This window comes from Coregonus lavaretus, assembly GCF_964263955.1.
Source record: "Coregonus lavaretus genome assembly, contig: HAP1_SCAFFOLD_6759, whole genome shotgun sequence".
NCBI classification, from domain to species: domain Eukaryota; kingdom Metazoa; phylum Chordata; class Actinopteri; order Salmoniformes; family Salmonidae; genus Coregonus; species Coregonus lavaretus.
Window position 1 is genome coordinate 1 of NW_028166046.1, and position 25,000 is coordinate 25,000.

A 25,000-nucleotide genomic window follows, 5' to 3' on the forward strand; every position below is an offset into this window, starting at 1 on the left:
TGTGCATCCGTACTGTGATTGGCTGTTGATGAGTGCCTCTGCTCTGTGATAGGTCCTGGCCTGTCACATGGGTCTGCTCGGGCTGGTCCTGGACAATGTTCAGCTCTTTGAGAGATCCAGACAGGAAGCCAACCGCTGCCAGGTACCTGTCAATCAATCATTCAATCAATCAATCACTCCACCACCGTGTTATATCTATTCACTGGTCTGTGTGTCTGTCTTTGTTTATGTGTGTGTGTGTGTGTGTGTCTGTGTGTGTGTGTGTGTGTGTGTGTGTTTGTCAGGTGTTGCTGACCCTGGCCAGGCTGCTGTCAGAGGAACAGAAGTCGATGGAGAATCTCCTGGGCAAAATGGCCGCCACCATCCTGCCCTTCGCACGTGCTCAGTACTGTACCATTTTCATCGCCAGGGACAGACCCAAGGTACACAGCACCATGATGTCATATCCTGTTCCTTATTGAAAGACAGTCTCCCTATTACAGTGACAGTTTGAGAGAAATGCCCCTAACCCCTAGCCCTATGCCCCTAACCCCTAGCCCTATGCCCTTAACCCCTAGCCCTATGCCCCTAACCCCTAGCCCTATGCCCCTAACCCCTAACCCTATGCCCCTAACCCCTAGCCCTAGCCCTATGCCCCTAACCCCTAGCCCTATGCCCCTAACCCCTAGCCCTATGCCCCTAACCCCTAGCCCTATGCCCCTAACCCCTAGCCCTATGCCCCTAACCCCTAGCCCTATGCCCCTAACCCCTAGCCTATGCCCTTAACCCCTAGCCCTATGCCCCTAACCCCTAGCCCTATGCCCCTAACCCCTAGCCCTATGCCCCTAGCCCCTAACCCTATGCCCCTAACCCCTAGCCCTATGCCCCTAACCCCTAGCCCTATGCCCCTAACCCCTAACCCCTAACCCTATGCCCCTAACCCCTAACCCCTAACCCCTAACCCCTAACCCCTAACCCCTATGCCCCTAACCCCTAACCCCTATGCCCCTAACCCCTAACCCCTATGCCCCTAACCCCTATGCCCCTAACCCCTATGCCCCTAACCCCTATGCCCCTAACCCTATGCCCCTATCCCTTAGCCCCTAACCCCTATGCCCCTAGCCCCTATGCCCCTAACCCTATGCCCCTAGCCCCTAACCCTATGCCCCTAGCCCCTAACCCCCTAACCCCTAGCCCCTAACCCCTATGCCCCTAGCCCCTATGCCCCTAACCCTATGCCCCTAGCCCCTAACCCTATGCCCCTAGCCCCTAACCCTATGCCCCTAACCCCTAACCCTATGCCCCTAGCCCCTAACCCTATGCCCCTAGCCCCTAACCCCCTAACCCCTAGCCCCTAACCCCTATGCCCCTAGCCCCTATGCCCCTAACCCTATGCCCCTAGCCCCTAACCCTATGCCCCTAGCCCCTAACCCTATGCCCCTAACCCCTATGCCCCTAACCCCTAACCCTATGCCCCTAACCCCTATGCCCCTAACCCCTAACCCTATGCCCCTAACCCCTAACCCCTAACCCTATGCCCCTAGCCCCTAACCCCTAACCCTATGCCCCTAGCCCCTAACCCTATGCCCCTAACCCTATGCCCCTAGCCCCTAACCCTATGCCCCTAACCCCTATGCCCCTAGCCCCTAACCCCTAACCCCTATGCCCCTAACCCCTAACCCTATGCCCCTAGCCCCTAACCCCTAACCCCTATGCCCCTAGCCCGTAACCCCTAAACCTATGCCCCTAGCCCCTAACCCTATGCCCCTAACCCCTAGCCCTATGCCCCTAACCCCTAACCCCTATGCCCCTAACCCCTAACCTCTATGCCCCTAACCCCTATGCCCCTAACCCCTATGCCCCTAACCCCTATGCCCCTAACCCCTATGCCCCTAGCCCCTAACCCCCTAACCCCTATGCCCCTAACCCCTATGCCCCTAGCCCCTAACCCCCTAACCCCTATGCCCCTAACCCCTATGCCCCTAGCCCCTAACCCCTAACCCCTATGCCCCTAATCCCTATGCCCCTAACCCCTATGCCCCTAACCCCTATGCCCCTAGCCCCTAACCCCCTAACCCCTATGCCCCTAACCCCTATGCCCCTAGCCCCTAACCCCCTAACCCCTATGCCCCTAACCCCTATGCCCCTAGCCCCTAACCCCCTAACCCCTATGCCCCTAACCCCTAACCCTATGCCCCTAGCCCCTAACCCCTAGCTTTATGCCCCTAGCCCCTAACCCCTAACTCTCTGCCCCTAGACCCTAACCCCTAGCCCTATGCCCCTAGACCCTAACCCCTAGCTTTATGCCCCTAACCCCTAACCCCTAACCCTATGGCCCTAACCCCTAGCTTTATGCCCTAACCCCTAGCTTTATGCCCCTAACCCCTAACCCTATGCCCCTAACCCCTAGCCCTATGCCCCTAACCCCTAGCCCTATGCCCCTAACCCCTAACCCTATGGCCCTAACACCTAACCCCTAACCCTATGCCCCTAACCCCTAGCCCTATGCTCCTAGCCCCTAACCCTATGCCCCTAACCCCTAACCCCTAACCCCTAACCCTATGCCCCTAACCCCTAACCCTATGCCCCTAACCCCTATGCCCCTAACCCTATGCCCCTAACCCCTATTCCCCTAACCCCTAACCCTATGCCCCTAACCCCTATGCCCCTAACCCTATGCCCCTAACCCTATGCCCCTAACCCCTATGCCCCTAGCCCCTAACCCCTAACCCCTATGCCCCTAACCCCTAACCCTATGCCCCTAGCCCCTAACCCCTAACCCCTATGCCCCTAGCCCCTAACCCCTAACCCTATGCCCCTAGCCCCTAACCCCTAACCCTATGCCCCTAGCCCCTAACCCTATGCCCCTAACCCCTAGCCCTATGCCCCTAACCCCTAACCCCTATGCCCCTAATCCCTATGCCCCTAACCCCTATGCCCCTAACCCCTATGCCCCTAGCCCCTAACCCCCTAACCCCTATGCCCCTAACCCCTATGCCCCTAACCCCTAACCCCCTAACCCCTATGCCCCTAACCCCTATGCCCCTAGCCCCTAACCCCCTAACCCCTATGCCCCTAACCCCTAACCCTATGCCCCTAGCCCCTAACCCCCTAACCCCTATGCCCCTAACCCCTATGCCCCTAGCCCCTAACCCCCTAACCCCTATGCCCCTAACCCCTAACCCTATGCCCCTAGCCCCTAACCCCTAGCTTTATGCCCCTAGCCCCTAACCCCTAACTCTCTGCCCCTAGACCCTAACCCCTAGCCCTATGCCCCTAGACCCTAACCCCTAGCTTTATGCCCCTAACCCCTAACCCCTAACCCTATGGCCCTAACCCCTAGCTTTATGCCCCTAACCCCTAGCTTTATGCCCCTAACCCCTAACCCTATGCCCCTAACCCCTAGCCCTATGCCCCTAACCCCTAACCCTATGGCCCTAACCCCTAACCCCTAACCCTATGGCCCTAACCCCTAACCCCTAACCCTATGCCCCTAACCCCTAACCCTATGCCCCTAACCCCTAGCCCTATGCCCCTAATCCCTAGCTTTATGCCCCTAACCCCTAGCCCTATGCCCCTAACCCCTAGCCCTATGCCCCTAACCCCTAATCCTATGCTCCTAACCCCTAGCCCTATGCCCCTAACCCTAGCCCTATGCCCCTAGCCCCTAACCCCTAGCCCTATGCCCCTAACCCCTAACCCTATGCCCCTAACCCCTAACCCTATGCCCCTAACCCCTAGCCCTATGCCCCTAACCCCTAACCCCTATGCCCCTAACCCTATGCCCCTAACCCTATGCCCCTAACCCCTATGCCCCTAGCCCCTAACCCCTAACCCCTATGCCCCTAACCCCTAACCCTATGCCCCTAGCCCCTAACCCCTAACCCCTATGCCCCTAGCCCCTAACCCCTAACCCTATGCCCCTAGCCCCTAACCCCTAACCCTATGCCCCTAGCCCCTAACCCTATGCCCCTAACCCCTAGCCCTATGCCCCTAACCCCTAACCCCTATGCCCCTAATCCCTATGCCCCTAACCCCTATGCCCCTAACCCCTAGCCCTATGCCCCTAACCCCCTAACCCCTATGCCCCTAACCCCTATGCCCCTAACCCCTAACCCCCTAACCCCTATGCCCCTAACCCCTATGCCCCTAGCCCCTAACCCCCTAACCCCTATGCCCCTAACCCCTATGCCCCTAGCCCCTAACCCCCTAACCCCTATGCCCCTAACCCCTAACCCTATGCCCCTAGCCCCTAACCCCTAGCTTTATGCCCCTAGCCCCTAACCCCTAACTCTCTGCCCCTAGACCCTAACCCCTAGCCCTATGCCCCTAGACCCTAACCCCTAGCTTTATGCCCCTAACCCCTAACCCCTAACCCTATGGCCCTAACCCCTAGCTTTATGCCCCTAACCCCTAGCTTTATGCCCCTAACCCCTAACCCTATGCCCCTAACCCCTAGCCCTATGCCCCTAACCCCTAACCCTATGGCCCTAACCCCTAACCCCTAACCCTATGGCCCTAACCCCTAACCCCTAACCCTATGCCCCTAACCCCTAACCCTATGCCCCTAACCCCTAGCCCTATGCCCCTAATCCCTAGCTTTATGCCCCTAACCCCTAGCCCTATGCCCCTAACCCCTAGCCCTATGCCCCTAACCCCTAATCCTATGCTCCTAACCCCTAGCCCTATGCCCCTAACCCTAGCCCTATGCCCCTAGCCCCTAACCCCTAGCCCTATGCCCCTAACCCCTAACCCTATGCCCCTAACCCCTAACCCTATGCCCCTAACCCCTAGCCCTATGCCCCTAACCCCTAGCCCTATGCCCCTAACCCCTAGCACCTAACCCCTAACCCTATGCCCCTAACCCCTAGCCCTATGCCCCTAACCCCTAGCCCTATGCCCCTAACCCCTAGCCCTATGCCCCTAACCCCTAGCCCTATGCCCCTAACCCCTAACCCTATGCCCCTAGCTCCTAGCACCTAACCCCTAGCCCTAACCCCCTAACCCCTATGCCCCTAGCCCCTAACCCCTAGCTTTATGCCCCTAGCCCAATGCCCCTAACCCCTAGCTTTATGCCCCTAGCCCAATGCCCCTAACCCCTAGCCCAATGCCCCTAACCCTAGCCCCTAACCCCTAGCCCTATGCCCCTAGCCCCTAACCCCTAGCCCTATGCCCCTAACCCTAGCCCTATGCCCCTAACCCCTAGCCCTATGCCCCTAGCCCCTAACCCTATGCCCCTAGCACCTAACCCCTAGCTTTATGTCCCTAGCCCAATGCCCCTAACCCCTAACCCTATGCCCCTAACCCCTAATCCTATGTCCCCTAGCCCCTAACCCCTAGCCCTATGCCTCTAGCCCCTAGCCCCTAACCCTATGCCCCTAGTCCCTAACCCCTATCTCTATGCCCCTAGCTACTAACCCCTAGTCCCTAACCCCTACGCCTTAACCACTAACCCCTAACCCCTAACTCCTAACCACTAGCTCCTCACCCCTAACCACTAGCTTCTAACCTCTAATCACTAGCTCCTAACCCCTAACCCCTAACCACTAGCTCCTAACCCCTAGCTCCTAACCACTAGCTTCTAACCCCTAATTCCTAACCCCTAACCACTAGCTCCTAACCCCTAGCCCCTAACACCTAACCCCTAGCTCCCAACCCCTAACCCCCAATCACTAGTTACTAACCCCTAGCCCCTAACCACTAGCTCCTAACCCCTATCCACTAGCTTCTAACCCCTAACCACTAGCTCCTAACCCCTAACCCCTAAGCACTAGCTCCTAACCCCTAAACACTAGCTTCTAACCCCTAACCACTAGCTCCTAACCCCTAACCACTAGCTCCTAATCCCTAACCCCTAACCACTAGCTCCTAACCCCTAACCACTAGCTCCTAACCCCTAACCCCTAACCACTGACCACTAGCTCCTAGCCCCTAACCCCTAACCACTAACCCCTAACCACTAACCACTGACCACTAGCTTCTAACCCCTAACCACTAGCTCCTAACCCCTAAGCACTAGCTCCTAACCCCTAAGCACTAGCTCCTAGCCCCTAACCACTAGCTCCTAATCCCTAACCCCTAACCACTAGCTCCTAACCCCTAACCACTAGCTCCTAACCCCTATCCACTAGCTCCTAACCCCTAAGCACTAGCTCCTAACCCCTAACCACTAGCTCCTAACCCCTAAGCACTAGCTCCTAACCCCTAACCCCTAACCACTAGCTCCTAATCCCTAACCCCTAACCACTAGCTCCTAACCCCTAACCACTAGCTCTTAACCCCTATCCACTAGCTCCTAACCCCTAAGCACTAGCTCCTAGCCCCTATCCACTAGCTTCTAACCCCTAAACACTAGCTCCTAACCCCTAACCACTGACCACTAGCTCCTAACCCCTAAGCACTAGCTCCTAACCCCTAAACACTAGCTCCTAACCCCTAAGCACTAGCTCCTAGCCCCTATCCACTAGCTTCTAACCCCTAAACACTAGCTCCTAACCCCTAACCACTGACCACTAGCTCCTAACCCCTAACCACTAGCTCCTAACCCCTATCCACTAGCTCCTAACCCCTAAGCACTAGCTCCTAGCCCCTATCCACTAGCTTCTAACCCCTAAACACTAGCTCCTAACCCCTAACCACTGACCACTAGCTCCTAACTCCTAAGCACTAGCTCCTAACCCCTAAACACTAGCTCCTAACCCCTAAGCACTAGCTCCTAGCCCCTATCCAGTAGCTTCTAACCCCTAAACACTAGCTCCTAACCCCTAACCCCTACGCACTAGCTCCTAACCCCTAAACACTAGCTCCTAACCCCTAACCACTAGCTCCTAACCCCTAACCACTAGCTCCTAACCCCTAACCACTAGCTCCTAACCCCTACCATGTAGATCTGAAGTAATGATCAGATAGGTTTCAATATAATCAATATAATTACTTTTGGGAGCATATGGTGAATAGCAGTCTAAGGTTTGATTGTGTTCTCAGTTTTCTGCTGTTGTTTTTTTAGTCTAAACTTTCCCAACTATACGAGGAGGATAACAGTCTAAAGGCGTCGGTGGTAAGCACCAGCACTAAATAAGCCGTGCTTCTTTTCAAAATATTATCACAAAATACGTACCTTGTTTTTTCTCCCTAAAGCTTTCAGTTACACTGGTTTGTAAAACACAATACATAACTTTCTGGTTTTTAAAACACAAGACAAAACTTTCTGTTTTTTAAAACACAAGATAAAACTTTCTGGTTTTTAAAACACAAGACAAAACTTTCTGGTTTTTAAAACACAAAACACAATAAATAACTTTCTGGTTCATAAAACACAAGACAAAACTTTCTGGTTTTTAAAACACAAAACACAATAAATAACTTTCTGGTTCATAAAACACAAGACAAAACTTTCTGGTTTATGAAACACAATAAATAACTTTCTGTTTTTTAAAACACAAGACATAACTTTATTTGTGTCTTAGTTGACTGCAGCATTGTGTTAGCTGGGTGGATCCAGCATGGTCACCACTTTTACTTTTTCTTTGCTTGGCTTATCAGTCTGGTTTTGGTCGTAAACATTTTCTGTTTCTGTTCGGACGCTGATTGGACCAGCCGTTTTCTGGTTCATTCCAAAACCCCACCTATTGGCTCGAAGGCCAGACTGATAAACGCAGATCAAAAAGATATTGAACGTAGCGTTCATTCTGGATTCACCAGGCTAGTGTAGTGTAGTGTTGTCAGGACAGGGCTGGAAATGGAGGGGGAATCTGGGAGCGGAACCAGTGAAATCATTTTAATATTTTAGCGTTGGTATTGAAGGATTCCAGAGTGACTTTCTTCCATTCCTACCCCCCTGTGTGTTGTTACTAATGGTCTATTGTTTAAACAGACAACCTTGTTGACGTGTTCTATTGTTCTGTTGTGTTCTAGAACTCCTTCTCTGGGCTGGTCCATATGGAGGGAGAAGAACAAGGATCAGAGTTCCAGATCTATAAAAGGTTCTAGAAGGTTCTTCCCTCTCGTATCACTGTTGTATCATTCCACCGACGGCCGTGTTTTGTTTCAGTTTGTGTATACATGATTTAGACCATAGGGATGTGTTTAAGACATAACTGCTCTTTTTGATTTAGTTGACTTGGGACGGTCTTGGTGTACTAAAACCGTGCAGATATCAGGAGCAAATAGGAATATATTTAAATTGGGAGAAAGGTTCCAAAATACCAGTCATTTTCTCCACATTCCCAGGTTTTCCCAAACAATCCTGGTTGGAGGATTCCTGCATTTTATCAGGAGCAAATAGGAATATATTTAAATTGGGAGAAAGGTTGCAAAATACCAGTCATTTTCTCCACATTCCCAGGTTTTCCCAAACAATCCTGGTTGGAGGATTCCTGAATTTGCTCCTTGTTCCTTCCTGGTTCCAGGAATCTTCCAACCGGATCTTCTGGATCACATGGGCATTTGGGGAAAGTTACCTGAATGTCTCAACCTTATTTGGGACTGGTGGCTTTGCACTGATCAGCACCTTATTTGGGACTGGTGGCTTTGCACTGATCAGCACCTTATTTGGGACTGGTGGCTTAGCACTGATCAGCAGTGGACAATTTTTCTATGTTTGATGGTTAATGTAAATAATGTATATTTCTGTGTTTCCATAGAGACTGTAGCATCACTATATTTCTGTGTTTCCATTGAGGCTGTAGCATCACTATATTTCTGTGTTTCCATAGAGACTGTAGCATCACTATATTTCTGTGTTTCCATAGAGACTGTAGCATCACTATATTTCTGTGTTTCCATAGAGACTGTAGCATCACTATATTTCTGTGTTTCCATAGAGGCTGTAGCATCACTATATTAATGTGTTTCCATAGAGACTGTAGCATCACTATATTTATGTTTCCATAGAGACTGTAGCATCACTATATTTCTGTGTTTCCATAGAGACTGTAGCATCACTATATTTATGTGTTTCCAGAGACTGTAGCATCACTATATTTCTGTGTTTCCATAGAGACTGTAACATCACTATATTTATGTTTCCATAGAGACTGTAGCATCACTATATTTCTGTGTTTCCCATAGAGACTGTAGCATCACTATATTTATGTTTCCATAGAGACCGTAGCATCACTATATTTCTGTGTTTCCATAGAGACTGTACCCTCCCAGACATAGACCTGACCCACGCCCTGCAGGTGCTGGTCTCCAAGGAGACACTGAACGTGTCCGGCGCCGATCAGGACCCCCCCACGGGTAGTCTGGTCTGCTGCCCGATCAGAAATGGGAAGACCGGGAAAATCATCGGTGCGTCGCTCTTTCTCCATTTCACATGTATCTTTTCTAGTTTACAGTCTTTTTTATACAGCTATGTTTATATAACTTTAACCTTACTATAGAATTCCATTGACAACAACAGCATGAATTCTATAATCAAATCAATTCAAATCAAATTTTATTTGCCACATGCACCGAATACAACAGTTGTAGACATTACCGTGAAATGCTTACTGACAAGCCCTTAACCAACAATGCATTTATTTTTTGATAAAAAAGTCAAATAAAACAACAACAAAAAAGTGTTGAGAAAAAAAGAGCAGAAGTAAAAATAAAATAACAGTAGGGAGGCTATATATACAGGGGGGTACCGGTGCAGAGTCAATGTGCGGGGGCACCGGCTAGTTGAGGTAGTTGAAGTAATATGTACATGTGGGTAGAGTTAAAGTGACTATGCATAAATAATTAACAGAGTAGCAGCAGCGTAAAAAGATGGGGTGGGGGTGGGGGGGCAGTGCAAATAGTCCGGGTAGCCATGATTAGCTGTTCAGGAGTCTTATGGCTTGGGGGTAGAAGCTGTTAAGGAGCCTTTTGGACCTAGACTTGGCGCTCCGGTATCGCTTGCCGTGCGGTAGCAGAGAGAACAGTCTATGACTAGGGTGGCTGGAGTCTTTGACAATTTTGAGGGCCTTCCTCTGACACCGCCTGGTATAGAGGTCCTGGATGGCAGGAAGCTTGGCCCCAGTGATGTACTGGGCCATACGCACTACCCTCTGTAGTGCCTTGCGGTCGGAGGCCGAGCAGTTGCCATACCAGGCGGTGATGCAACCAGTCAGGATGCTCTCGATGGTGGAGCTGTATAACTTTTTTGAGGATCTGAGGACCCATGCCAAATCTTTTTAGTCTCCTGAGGGGAATAGGCTTTGTCGTGCCCTCTTCACGACTGTCTTGGTGTGTTTGGACCATGATAGTTCGTTGGTGATGTGGACACCAAGAAACTTGACGCTCTCAACCTGCTCCACATGCAGTAGTAAGAGTCGGGTGCCTCTGTTTGGTGTAGGGAGTCTTCTTCTTCTTCTGTGGTTGTTAGAGGCACGCTGTTAGTCGTTGTTGATAGTCGAGGCAGAGATCTTGATATCAGTACGTCTTAAACCAGCGGATTACTGGCTCTTCAGTCTTTATTTACTGATCTATGCACTGACAAGGAAGTCTTGTATTTACTGACTAGGAAGTATTATATTTACTGAATAGGAAGTGTTCTATTTACTGACTAGGAAGTGTTGTATTTACTGATTAGGAAGTGTTGTAGTTACTGATTAGGAAGTATTGTATTTACTGACTAGGAAGTGTTGTATTTACTGACTAGGAAGTGTTGTAGTTACTGACTAGGAAGTCTTGTATTCACTGAATAGGAAGTATTATATTTACTGAATAGGAAGTGTTCTATTTACTGACTAGGAAGTATTGTATTTACTGACTAGGAAGTATTATATTTACTGAATAGGAAGTGTTCTATTTAATGTCTAGGAAGTATTGTATTTACTGACTAGGAAGTGTTGTAGTTACTGACTAGGAAGTCTTGTATTCACTGAATAGGAAGTATTATATTTACTGAATAGGAAGTGTTCTATTTAATGTCTAGGAAGTATTGTATTTACTGATTAGGAAGTATTATATTTACTGACTAGGAAGTATTGTATTTACTGACTAGGAAGTGTTGTAGTTACTGACTAGGAAGTATTGTATTTACTGACTAGAAAGTGTTGTAGTTACTGACTAGGAAGTCTTGTATTCACTGAATAGGAAGTATTATATTTACTGAATAGGAAGTGTTCTATTTACTGACTAGGAAGTATTGTATTTACTGACTAGGAAGTGTTGTAGTTACTGACTAGGAAGTATTGTATTTACTGACTAGAAAGTGTTGTAGTTACTGACTAGGAAGTCTTGTATTCACTGAATAGGAAGTATTATATTTACTGAATAGGAAGTGTTCTATTTACTGACTAGGAAGTATTGTATTTACTGACTAGGAAGTGTTGTAGTTACTGACTAGGAAGTCTTGTATTTACTGACTAGAAAGTATTGTATTTACTGACTAGAAAGTGTTGTATTTACTGACTAGAAAGTGTTGTATTTACTGACTAGGGTGTGTTGTATTTACTGACTAGGATGTGTTGTATTTACTGACTAGAACGTGTTGTATTTACTGACTAGAACGTGTTGTATTCACTGACTAGGAAGTCTTGTATTTACTGACTAGGAATTCTTGTATATACTGACTAGAAAGTGTTGTATTTACTGAGAAAGTGTTTGTCACGGTTTCGGCCGAGGCTGCTCCTCCTCCTTGTTCGGGCAGGCTTCGGCGGTCGTTGTTCCCGGAGTACTAGCTGCCACCGTTCGATGTTTCATGTTTGTTTGGTTTTGTCTGTTTGTACACCTGTCCCTTGTTAGTGTTTGATTTTGTTTCCTATTTAGTTATCGTGTGTTGGGTCAGGTGTTATGTGTGATTGTTATGTCAGCTGTTGCTGTTGATGGGTTTTCTCTCTCGTGTTGTTTGTGTCGAGAGTCCGCACTGCGTGCGCCTTTTCTTGTTTTTACGCTACGTTTTTATGTTGTGTGTGTGCGTAATTTGTTCTTGCCTCCCGGTTGGGTTGGCTATTCACCTGTTTGGAGTTACTATTTTGGATTACTAAAGTCTGTTGACGAACACCCTTGTTCCTGCGCTTGATTCCCTGCACCACATCCACACTCAGCGTTCTGACAGTGTTGTATTTACTGACTAGGAAATATTGTATTTACTGACTAGGAAGTATTGTATTTACTGACTAGGAAGTATTGTATTTACTGACTAGGAAGTATTGTATTTACTGACTAGGAAGTATTGTATTTACTGACTAGGAAGTGTTTATTTAGGAAGTATTGTATTTACTGACTAGGAAGTATTGTATTTACTGACTAGGAAGTGTTTATTTAGGAAGTATTGTATTTACTGACTAGGAAGTATTGTATTTACTGACTAGGAAGTGTTTATTTAGGAAGTATTGTATTTACTGACTAGGAAGTATTGTATTTACTGACTAGGAAGTATTGTATTTACTGACTAGGAAGTATTGTATTTACTGACTAGGAAGTATTGTATTTAGGAAGTATTGTATTTACTGACTAGGAAGTATTGTATTTACTGACTAGGAAGTATTGTATTTACTGACTAGGAAGTATTGTATTTAGGAAGTATTGTATTTACTGACTAGGAAGTATTGTATTTACTGACTAGGAAGTATTGTATTTACTGACTAGGAAGTATTGTATTTACTGACTAGGAAGTATTGTATTTACTGACTAGGAAGTGTTGTATTTACTGACTAGGAAATATTGTATTTAGGAAGTATTGTATTTACTGACTAGGAAGTATTGTATTTACTGACTAGGAAGTATTGTATTTACTGACTAGGAAGTATTGTATTTTCTGACTAGGAAGTGTTGTATTTACTGAATAGGAAATATTGCATTTAATGTCTAGGAAGTATTGTATTTACTGACTAGGAAGTATTGTATTTATTGAATAGGAAGTGTTGTATTTACTGACTATGAAGTATTGTATTTACTGACTAGGAAGTATTGTATTTACTAACTAGGAAGAATTGTATTTAATGAATAGGAAGTATTGTATTTACTGACTAGGAAGTATTGCATTTACTGACTAGGAAGTATTGCATTTACTGACTAGGAAGTATTGCATTTACTGACTAGGAAATATTGTATTTACTGACTAGGAAGTACTGTATTTACTGACTATGAAGTATTGTATTTACTGACTAGGAAGTATTGTATTTAGGAAGTATTGTATTTACTGACTAGGAAGTATTGTATTTACTGACTAGGAAATATTGTATTTACTGACTAGGAAATATTGTATTTACTGACTAGGAAGTATTGTATTTAATGAATAGGAAGCATTGTATTTAGGAAGTATTGTATTTACTGACTAGGAAGTATTGTATTTACTGACTAGGAAGTATTGTATTTACTGACTAGGAAGTGTTTATTTAGGAAGTATTGTATTTACTGACTAGGAAGTATTGTATTTACTGACTAGAAAGTATTGTATTTACTGACTAGGAAGTGTTGTATTTACTGAATAGGAAATATTGCATTTAATGTCTAGGAAGTATTGTATTTACTGACTAGGAAGTATTGTATTTACTGACTAGGAAGTATTGTATTTAATGAATAGGAAGTATTGTATTTACTGAATAGGAAGTATTGTATTGACTGACTAGGAAGTATTGTATTTGATGAATAGGAAGTATTGTATTTACTGACTAGGAAGTATTGTATTTAATGAATAGGAAGTATTGTATTTACTGAATAGAAAGTATTGTATTTACTGACTAGGAAGTATTGTATTTAATGAATAGGAAGTATTGTATTTACTGAATATGAAGTATTGTATTGACTGAATAGGAAGTATTGTATTTATTGAATAGGAAGTATTGTATTGACTGACTAGGAAGTATTGTATTTGATGAATAGGAAGTATTGTATTTAATGAATAGGAAGTATTGTATTTACTGAATAGGAAGAATTGTATTTAATGTCTAGGAAGTATTGTATTTACTGACTAGGAAGTATTGTATTTAATTAATAGGAAGTATTGTATTTAATGAATAGGACGTATTGTATTTACTGAATAGGAAGTATTGTATTTAGGAAGTACTTTATTTACTGACTAGGAAGTATTGTATTTACTGAATAGGAAGAATTGTATTTAATGTCTTGGATGTATTGTATTTACTGACTAGGAAGTATTGTGTTTACTGACTAGGAATATTTTTTTACTAGGACTGTAGAGAGTCTTGGCTGTAGGAAGTATTGTATTTACTAAAGAGTCTTGTATTTACTAGGAAGTTTTGGCTGTAGATCATCTTGGCTGATGAGAGTATTGTATTTACTGGCTGTAGAGTGTTGTTTCTGATCATTATTTCAGATGGTTAGGGACTAGGAGCTAGTGATTAGTGTTGTATTAACTATAGAGTCTTCTATTTACTAGGAAGTCTGTAGATAATGTTGGTTGTAGATAATCTTGGCTGTAGATAATCTTGGTTGTAGAGAATGTTGTATTTACTAGGAAGTCTGTAGATAATCTTGGCTGTATATAATCTTGTATTTACTATGAAGTCTGTAGATTATTTTGGCTGTAGAGACTCTTGACTGTAGAGGATGTTGCATTTACCAGGAAGTCTGTAGATAATCTCGGCTGTAGATAATCTTGTATTTACTAGGAAGTCTTCTAAATGAATAGCTGACTGAGCATTAGCAGCATTAGGCAAGGTGTTAACCTTTCAGAGTGCGTCAGCCAGGGTACTTAGCAGGGTTGTTGGCTAGACAGAGCCTTAACCATCACCTGATCTGCACACCACAGATAGACAGAGCCTTAACCATCACCTGATCTACACACCACAGATAGACAGAGCCTTAACCATCACCTGATCTACACACCACAGATAGACAGAGCCTTAACCATCACCTGATCTACACACCACAGATAGACAGAGCCTTAACCATCACCTGATCTACACACCACAGATAGACAGAGCCTTAACCATCACCTGATCTGCACACCACAGATAGACAGAGCCTTAACCATCACCTGATCTACACACCACAGATAGACAGAGCCTTAACCATCACCTGATCTACACACCACAGATAGACAGAGCCTTAACCATCACTGATCTACACACCACAGATAGACAGAGCCTTAACCATCACCTGATCTACACACCACAGCTAGACAGAGCCTTAACCATCACCTGATCTACACACCACAGATAGACAGAGCCTTAACCATCACCTGATCTACACACCACAGATAGACAGAGCCTTAACCATCACCTGATCTACACACCACAGATAGACAGAGCCTTAACCATCACCTGATCTACACACCACAGATAGACAGAGCCTTAACCATCACCTGATCTGCACACCACAGATAGACAGAGCCTTAACCATCACCTGATCTACACACCACAGATAGACAGAGCCTTAACCATCACCTGATCTACACACCACAGATAGACAGAGCCTTAACCATCACCTGATCTACACACCACAGATAGACAGAGCCTTAACCATCACCTGATCTACACACCACAGATAGACAGAGCCTTAACCATCACCTGATCTGCACACCACAGATAGACAGAGCCTTAACCATCACCTGATCTACACACCACAGATAGACAGAGCCTTAACCATCACCTGATCTACACACCACAGATAGACAGAGCCTTAACCATCACTGATCTACACACCACAGATAGACAGAGCCTTAACCATCACCTGATCTACACACCACAGATAGACAGAGCCTTAACCATCACCTGATCCACACACCACAGATAGACAGAGCCTTAACCATCACCTGATCTACACACCACAGATAGACAGAGCCTTAACCATCACCTGATCTACACACCACAGATAGACAGAGCCTTAACCATCACCTGATATACACACCACAGATAGACAGAGCCTTAACCATCACCTGATCTACACACCACAGATAGACAGAGCCTTAACCATCACCTGATCGACACACCACAGATAGACAGAGCCTTAACCATCACTGATCTACACACCACAGATAGACAGAGCCTTAACCATCACCTGATCTACACACCACAGATAGACAGAGCCTTAACCATCACCTGATCTACACACCACAGATAGACAGAGCCTTAACCATCACTGATCTACACACCACAGATAGACAGAGCCTTAACCATCACCTGATCTACACACCACAGCTAGACAGAGCCTTAACCATCACCTGATCTACACACCACAGATAGACAGAGCCTTAACCATCACCTGATCTACACACCACAGATAGACAGAGCCTTAACCATCACCTGATCTACACACCACAGATAGACAGAGCCTTAACCATCACCTGATCGACACACCACAGATAGACAGAGCCTTAACCATCACCTGATCTATACACCACAGATAGACAGAGCCTTAACCATCACCTGATCTACACACCACAGATAGACAGAGCCTTAACCATCACCTGATCTACACACCACAGATAGACAGAGCCTTAACCATCACCTGATCTACACACCACAGATAGACAGAGCCTTAACCATCACCTGATCTACACACCACAGATAGACAGAGCCTTAACCCTCACTGATCTACACACCACAGATAGACAGAGCCTTAACCATCACCTGATCTACACACCACAGATAGACAGAGTCTTAACCATCACCTGATATACACACCACAGATAGACAGAGCCTTAACCATCACTGATCTACACACCACAGATAGACAGAGCCTTAACCATCACCTGATCTACACACCACAGATAGACAGAGCCTTAACCATCACCTGATCTACACACCACAGATAGACAGAGCCTTAACCATCACCTGATCTACACACCACAGATAGACAGAGCCTTAACCATCACCTGATCTACACACCACAGATAGACAGAGCCTTTAACCATCACCTGATCTACACACCACAGATAGACAGAGCCTTAACCATCACCTGATCTACACACCACAGATAGACAGAGCCTTAACCATCACCTGATCTACACACCACAGATAGACAGAGCCTTAACCATCACCTGATCTACACACCACAGATAGACAGAGCCTTAACCATCACCTGATCTACACACCACAGATAGACAGAGCCTTAACCATCACCTGATCGACACACCACAGATAGACAGAGCCTTAACCATCACCTGATCTATACACCACAGATAGACAGAGCCTTAACCATCACCTGATCTACACACCACAGATAGACAGAGCCTTAACCATCACTGATCTACACACCACAGATAGACAGAGCCTTAACCATCACCTGATCTACACACCACAGATAGACAGAGCCTTAACCATCACCTGATCTACACACCACAGATAGACAGAGCCTTAACCATCACCTGATCTACACACCACAGATAGACAGAGCCTTAACCATCACCTGATCTACACACCACAGATAGACAGAGCCTTAACCATCACCTGATCTACACACCACAGATAGACAGAGCCTTAACCATCACCTGATATACACACCACAGATAGACAGAGCCTTAACCATCACTGATCTACACACCACAGATAGACAGAGCCTTAACCATCACCTGATCTACACACCACAGATAGACAGAGCCTTAACCATCACCTGATCTACACACCACAGATAGACAGAGCCTTAACCATCACCTGATCTACACACCACAGATAGACAGAGCCTTAACCATCACCTGATATACACACCACAGATAGACAGAGCCTTAACCATCACCTGATCTACACACCACAGATAGACAGAGCCTTAACCATCACCTGATCTACACACCACAGATAGACAGAGCCTTAACCATCACCTGATCTACACACCACAGATAGACAGAGCCTTAACCATCACCTGATCTACACACCACAGATAGACAGAGCCTTAACCATCACCTGATCTACACACCACAGATAGACAGAGCCTTTAACCATCACCTGATCTACACACCACAGATAGACAGAGCCTTAACCATCACCTGATCTACACACCACAGATAGACAGAGCCTTAACCATCACCTGATCTACACACCACAGATAGACAGAGCCTTAACCATCACCTGATCTACACACCACAGATAGACAGAGCCTTAACCATCACCTGATCTACACACCACAGATAGACAGAGCCTTAACCATCACCTGATCGACACACCACAGATAGACAGAGCCTTAACCATCACCTGATCTATACACCACAGATAGACAGAGCCTTAACCATCACCTGATCTACACACCACAGATAGACAGAGCCTTAACCATCACTGATCTACACACCACAGATAGACAGAGCCTTAACCATCACCTGATCTACACACCACAGATAGACAGAGCCTTAACCATCACCTGATCTACACACCACAGATAGACAGAGCCTTAACCATCACCTGATCTACACACCACAGATAGACAGAGCCTTAACCATCACCTGATCTACACACCACAGATAGACAGAGCCTTAACCATCACCTGATCTACACACCACAGATAGACAGAGCCTTAACCATCACCTGATATACACACCACAGATAGACAGAGCCTTAACCATCACTGATCTACACACCACAGATAGACAGAGCCTTAACCATCACCTGATCTACACACCACAGATAGACAGAGCCTTAACCATCACCTGATCTACACACCACAGATAGACAGAGCCTTAACCATCACCTGATCTACACACCACAGATAGACAGAGCCTTAACCATCACCTGATATACACACCACAGATAGACAGAGCCTTAACCATCACCTGATCTACACACCACAGATAGACAGAGCCTTAACCATCACCTGATCTACACACCACAGATAGACAGAGCCTTAACCATCACTGATCTACACACCACAGATAGACAGAGCCTTAACCATCACCTGATCTACACACCACAGATAGACAGAGCCTTAACCATCACCTGATCTACACACCACAGATAGACAGAGCCTTAACCATCACCTGATCTACACACCACAGATAGACAGAGCCTTAACCATCACCTGATATACACACCACAGATAGACAGAGCCTTAACCATCACCTGATCTACACACCACAGATAGACAGAGCCTTAACCATCACCTGATCTACACACCACAGATAGACAGAGCCTTAACCATCACTGATCTACACACCACAGATAGACAGAGCCTTAACCATCACCTGATCTACACACCACAGATAGACAGAGCCTTAACCATCACCTGATCTACACACCACAGATAGACAGAACCTTAACCATCACTGATCTACACACCACAGATAGACAGAGCCTTAACCATCACCTGATCTACACACCACAGATAGACAGAGCCTTAACCATCACCTGATCTAAACACCACAGATAGACAGAGCCTTAACCATCACCTGATCTACACACCACAGATAGACAGAGCCTTAACCATCACCTGATCTACACACCACAGAAGCACATCCTCGTAACATCTCAGAGTAGCAGGGCTGATCCAGGATCAGGTCCCCACCTGTCTATGTAATCTTATTCATCGTGATCTAAAAGGCCAAAACCTGGATCAGCGGCTACTCTGAGACGCTCTATGAATACAGGCCCTGGGCAGGACAATACAGTGTAAGATTGAGTTATGAATCGTGTCATTAAGTTATTAAATAAATAAATAAATAAATAAAGTTATTAACACCTTTCATCCATCCCTCTGTTGTTGTTGTTGTTGTTGTTGTTGTTGTTGTTGTTGTCGTCGTCGTCGTTCAGCCGTCTGCCAGCTGAAGAACAAACTGGGCGTGGCCCCTGGCGAGCCGGAGACGGGCAGGGAGTTTAACCGTTATGAAGAGCGCCTCCTGGAGGACTTTGCCGTGTACTGCGGCCTGGCCCTGCAGACCGTCCAGACCGTCCAACGCATAGAGTACCAACGAGCCAGCCAGGATGTCACCCAGGAGGTATATATATATATACATAGAGTACCAACGAGCCAGCCAGGATGTCACCCAGGAGGTAGGGGGAGGAGACAAAAGTATATATATATATATATATATACATACAGTACCAGTCAAAGGTTTGGACACACCTACTCATTCAAGGGTTTTTCTTTATTTTTACTATTTTCTACATTGTAGAATAATAGTGAAGACATCAAAACTATGAAATAACACATATGGAATCATGTAGTAACCAAAAAAAGTGTTAAACAAATCAAAATATATTTTATATTTGAGATTCTTCAAAGCAGCCACCCTTTTTGCCTGGATGACAGCTTTGCACACTCTTGGCAATCAATTGAATTTACCGCAGTTGGACTGCAATAAATTGTAGAAACATCTCAAGGATGATCAATGGAAACAGGATGCACCTGAGCTCAATTTAGAGTCTCATAGCAAAGGGTCTGAATACTTATGTAAATGAGGTATTTCTGTTTTTTATTTTTAATACATTTAAAAAATATATATAAAGACCTGTTTTTGCTTTGTCATTATGGGGTATTGTGTGTAGATTGATGAGGATTTTAAAAAATGTTATCCATTTTAGAATAAGGCTGTAACGTAACAAAATGTGGAAAAAGTCAAGGGGTCTGAATACTTTCCGAATGCACTGTGTACATATGGACATTTACAGTACAGCGTTGTACATACACATCTAAAATCTATGAATTAAAAATCTGAGACACCCTGGGGTCTTCCCAAATGGAGCCCTATTCCCTGGGTTCTGGTCAAAGGTAGTGGTCTATATAATGAGTAGGATGATGCCATGTGGGCTGAAGTGGTTGCCTCTGAAATGGCCCCGTAATCCCTATATACAGTAGGACCCAAATGGCCCCGTATTCCCTATATACAGTAGGACCCAACTGGCCCCGTATTCCCTATATACAGCAGGACCCAACTGGCCCCGTATTCCCTATATACAGTAGGACCCAACTGGCCCCGTATTCCCTATATACAGTAGGACCCAACTGGCCCCGTATTCCCTATATACAGCAGGACCCAACTGGCCCCGTATTCCCTATATACAGTAGGACCCAACTGGCCCCGTATTCCCTATATACAGTAGGACCCAACTGGCCCCGTATTCCCTATATACAGTAGGACCCAACTGGCCCCGTATTCCCTATATACAGTAGGACCCAACTGGCCCCGTATTCCCTATATACAGCAGGACCCAACTGGCCCCGTATTCCCTATATACAGTAGGACCCAACTGGCCCCGTATTCCCTATATACAGCAGGACCCAACTGGCCCCGTATTCCCTATATACAGTAGGACCCAACTGGCCCCGTATTCCCTATATACAGTAGGACCCAACTGGCCCCGTATTCCCTATATACAGTAGGACCCAACTGGCCCCGTATTCCCTATATACAGTAGGACCCAACTGGCCCCGTATTCCCTATATACAGTAGGACCCAACTGGCCCCGTATTCCCTATATACAGTAGGACCCAACTGGCCCCGTATTCCCTATATACAGTAGGACCCAACTGGCCCCGTATTCCCTATATACAGTAGGACCCAACTGGCCCCGTATTCCCTATATACAGTAGGACCCAACTGGCCCCGTATTCCCTATATACAGTAGGACCCAACTGGCCCCGTATTCCCTATATACAGCAGGACCCAACTGGCCCCGTATTCCCTATATACAGTAGGACCCAACTGGCCCCGTATTCCCTATATACAGTAGGACCCAACTGGCCCCGTATTCCCTATATACAGTAGGACCCAACTGGCCCCGTATTCCCTATATACAACAGGACCCAACTGGCCCCGTATTCCCTATATACAGTAGGACCCAACTGGCCCCGTATTCCCTATATACAGCAGGACCCAACTGGCCCCGTATTCCCTATATACAGTAGGACCCAACTGGCCCCGTATTCCCTATATACAGCAGGACCCAACTGGCCCCGTATTCCCTATATACAGTAGGACCCAACTGGCCCCGTATTCCCTATATACAGCAGGACCCAACTGGCCCCGTATTCCCTATATACAGTAGGACCCAACTGGCCCCGTATTCCCTATATACAGTAGGACCCAACTGGCCCCGTATTCCCTATATACAGTAGGACCCAACTGGCCCCGTATTCCCTATATACAGCAGGACCCAACTGGCCCCGTATTCCCTATATACAGTAGGACCCAACTGGCCCCGTATTCCCTATAGACAGTAGGACCCAACTGGCCCCGTATTCCCTATATACAGTAGGACCCAACTGGCCCCGTATTCCCTATATACAGTAGGACCCAACTGGCCCCGTATTCCCTATATACAGTAGGACCCAACTGGCCCCGTATTCCCTATATACAGTAGGACCCAACTGGCCCCGTATTCCCTATATACAGCAGGACCCAACTGGCCCCGTATTCCCTATATACAGTAGGACCCAACTGGCCCCGTATTCCCTATATACAGTAGGACCCAACTGGCCCCGTATTCCCTATATACAGTAGGACCCAACTGGCCCCATATTCCCTGTATACAGTAGGACCCAACTGGCCCCGTATTCCCTATATACAGTAGGACCCAACTGGCCCCGTATTCCCTATATACAGTAGGACCCAACTGGCCCCGTATTCCCTATATACAGTAGGACCCAACTGGCCCCGTATTCCCTATATACAGCAGGACCCAACTAGCCCCGTATTCCCTATATACAGTAGGACCCAACTGGCCCCGTATTCCCTATATACAGTAGGACCCAACTGGCCCCGTATTCCCTATATACAGTAGGACCCAACTGGCCCCGTATTCCCTATATACAGTAGGACCCAACTGGCCCCGTATTCCCTATATACAGTAGGACCCAACTGGCCCCGTATTCCCTATATATAGCAGGACCCAACTGGCCCCGTATTCCCTATATACAGCAGGACCCAACTGGCCCCGTATTCCCTATATACAGTAGGACCCAACTGGCCCCGTATTCCCTATATACAGTAGGACCCAACTGGCCCCGTATTCCCTATATACAGCAGGACCCAACTGGCCCCGTATTCCCTATATACAGTAGGACCCAACTGGCCCCGTATTCCCTATATACAGCAGGACCCAACTGGCCCCGTATTCCCTATATACAGTAGGACCCAACTGGCCCCGTATTCCCTATATACAGCAGGACCCAACTGGCCCCGTATTCCCTATATACAGTAGGACCCAACTGGCCCCGTATTCCCTATATACAGCAGGACCCAACTGGCCCCGTATTCCCTATATACAGCAGGACCCAACTGGCCCCGTATTCCCTATATACAGCAGGACCCAACTGGCCCCGTATTCCCTATATACAGCAGGACCCAACTGGCCCCGTATTCCCTATATACAGCAGGACCCAACTGGCCCCGTATTCCCTATATACAGTAGGACCCAACTGGCCCCGTATTCCCTATATACAGCAGGACCCAACTGGCCCCGTATTCCCTATATACAGTAGGACCCAACTGGCCCCGTATTCCCTATATACAGCAGGACCCAACTGGCCCCGTATTCCCTATATACAGCAGGACCCAACTGGCCCCGTATTCCCTATATACAGCAGGACCCAACTGGCCCCGTATTCCCTATATACAGCAGGACCCAACTGGCCCCGTATTCCCTATATACAGTAGGACCCAAATGGCCCCGTATTCCCTATATACAGCAGGACCCAACTGGCCCCGTATTCCCTATATACAGTAGGACCCAACTGGCCCCGTATTCCCTATATACAGTAGGACCCAACTGGCCCCGTATTCCCTATATACAGTAGGACCCAACTGGCCCCGTATTCCCTATATACAGTAGGACCCAACTGGCCCCGTATTCCCTATATACAGTAGGACCCAACTGGCCCCGTATTCCCTATATACAGTAGGACCCAACTGGCCCCGTATTCCCTATATACAGCAGGACCCAACTGGCCCCGTATTCCCTATATACAGCAGGACCCAACTGGCCCCGTATTCCCTATATACAGTAGGACCCAACTGGCCCCGTATTCCCTATATACAGTAGGACCCAACTGGCCCCGTATTCCCTATATACAGTAGGACCCAACTGGCCCCGTATTCCCTATATACAGTAGGACCCAACTGGCCCCGTATTCCCTATATACAGCAGGACCCAACTGGCCCCGTATTCCCTATATACAGCAGGACCCAACTGGCCCCGTATTCCCTATATACAGTAGGACCCAACTGGCCCCGTATTCCCTATATACAGTAGGACCCAACTGGCCCCGTATTCCCTATATACAGCAGGACCCAACTGGCCCCGTATTCCCTATATACAGTAGGACCCAACTGGCCCCGTATTCCCTATATACAGTAGGACCCAACTGGCCCCGTATTCCCTATATACAGCAGGACCCAACTGGCCCCGTATTCCCTATATACAGCAGGACCCAACTGGCCCCGTATTCCCTATATGCAGTAGGACCCAACTGGCCCCGTATTCCCTATATACAGTAGGACCCAACTGGCCCCGTATTCCCTATATACAGTAGGACCCAACTGGCCCCGTATTCCCTATATACAGTAGGACCCAACTGGCCCCGTATTCCCTATATACAGCAGGACCCAACTGGCCCCGTATTCCCTATATACAGCAGGACCCGACCTCTGACCTGCGGGGCCCAGGGATTTGATAACGGAGTTTACTCAACTGTTGTTTTTCAGTCTGTGTTTACGTGTGTGTGTTTGTGTTAATGTGTGTGTGCTTTGTTTACGTGTATGTGTGTTTTTAAGTCTATGTGCTGTGTTAATGTGTTTGTGTTAATGTGTGTGTGTGTGTGTCTGTGTCTGTCCTCTCCTCAGGTTCTTTCCTACCACCTTACTGCAGCTGAAGAGGAAATCAGAGCGTTGCAGGTGAACCACTAATCTCAATAGACGAACACCTATCCATCCCTCTCTCCATCCATCCATCTCTCTCTCTCTCTCTCTCTCCTTCCATCCCTTTCCACTCCACGTCTGTCTCTCTCTCTCTCTCTCTCTCTCTCTCTCTCTCTCTCTCTCTCTCTCTCTCTGTCTCTCTCTCTCTCTCTCTGTCTCGCTCTCTCTCTGTCTCTCTGTCTCTGTCTCTGTCTCTCTCTCTCTCTCTCTCTGTCTCTCTCTGTCTCTCTCTGTCTCTCTCTCTCTCTCTCTCTCTCTCTCTCTCTCTCTCTCTCTCTCTCTCTCTCCCTCCCTTATTCCTCTTTC

The 25,000-nt window shown here is 46.8% G+C and overlaps 1 protein-coding gene across 1 annotated transcript in view; it reads left to right on the top strand.

The window, feature by feature from the left end:
- Positions 1 to 52: 52 nt before the first annotated feature.
- The window catches only part of LOC311115179 (cGMP-specific 3',5'-cyclic phosphodiesterase-like), a gene marked incomplete at both ends in the record, with an annotated part of 30,780 nt that continues 5,832 nt past the window's right edge, over positions 53 to 25,000 (top strand). Inside the window, 6 exons of the mRNA XM_084190384.1 lie at positions 53 to 142; positions 285 to 422; positions 7,894 to 7,961; positions 9,119 to 9,270; positions 19,590 to 19,774; positions 24,620 to 24,670. Coding sequence (XP_084046510.1) covers positions 53 to 142; positions 285 to 422; positions 7,894 to 7,961; positions 9,119 to 9,270; positions 19,590 to 19,774; positions 24,620 to 24,670 — 684 coding nt within the window. The remainder of the gene's footprint in view (positions 143 to 284; positions 423 to 7,893; positions 7,962 to 9,118; positions 9,271 to 19,589; positions 19,775 to 24,619; positions 24,671 to 25,000) is intronic.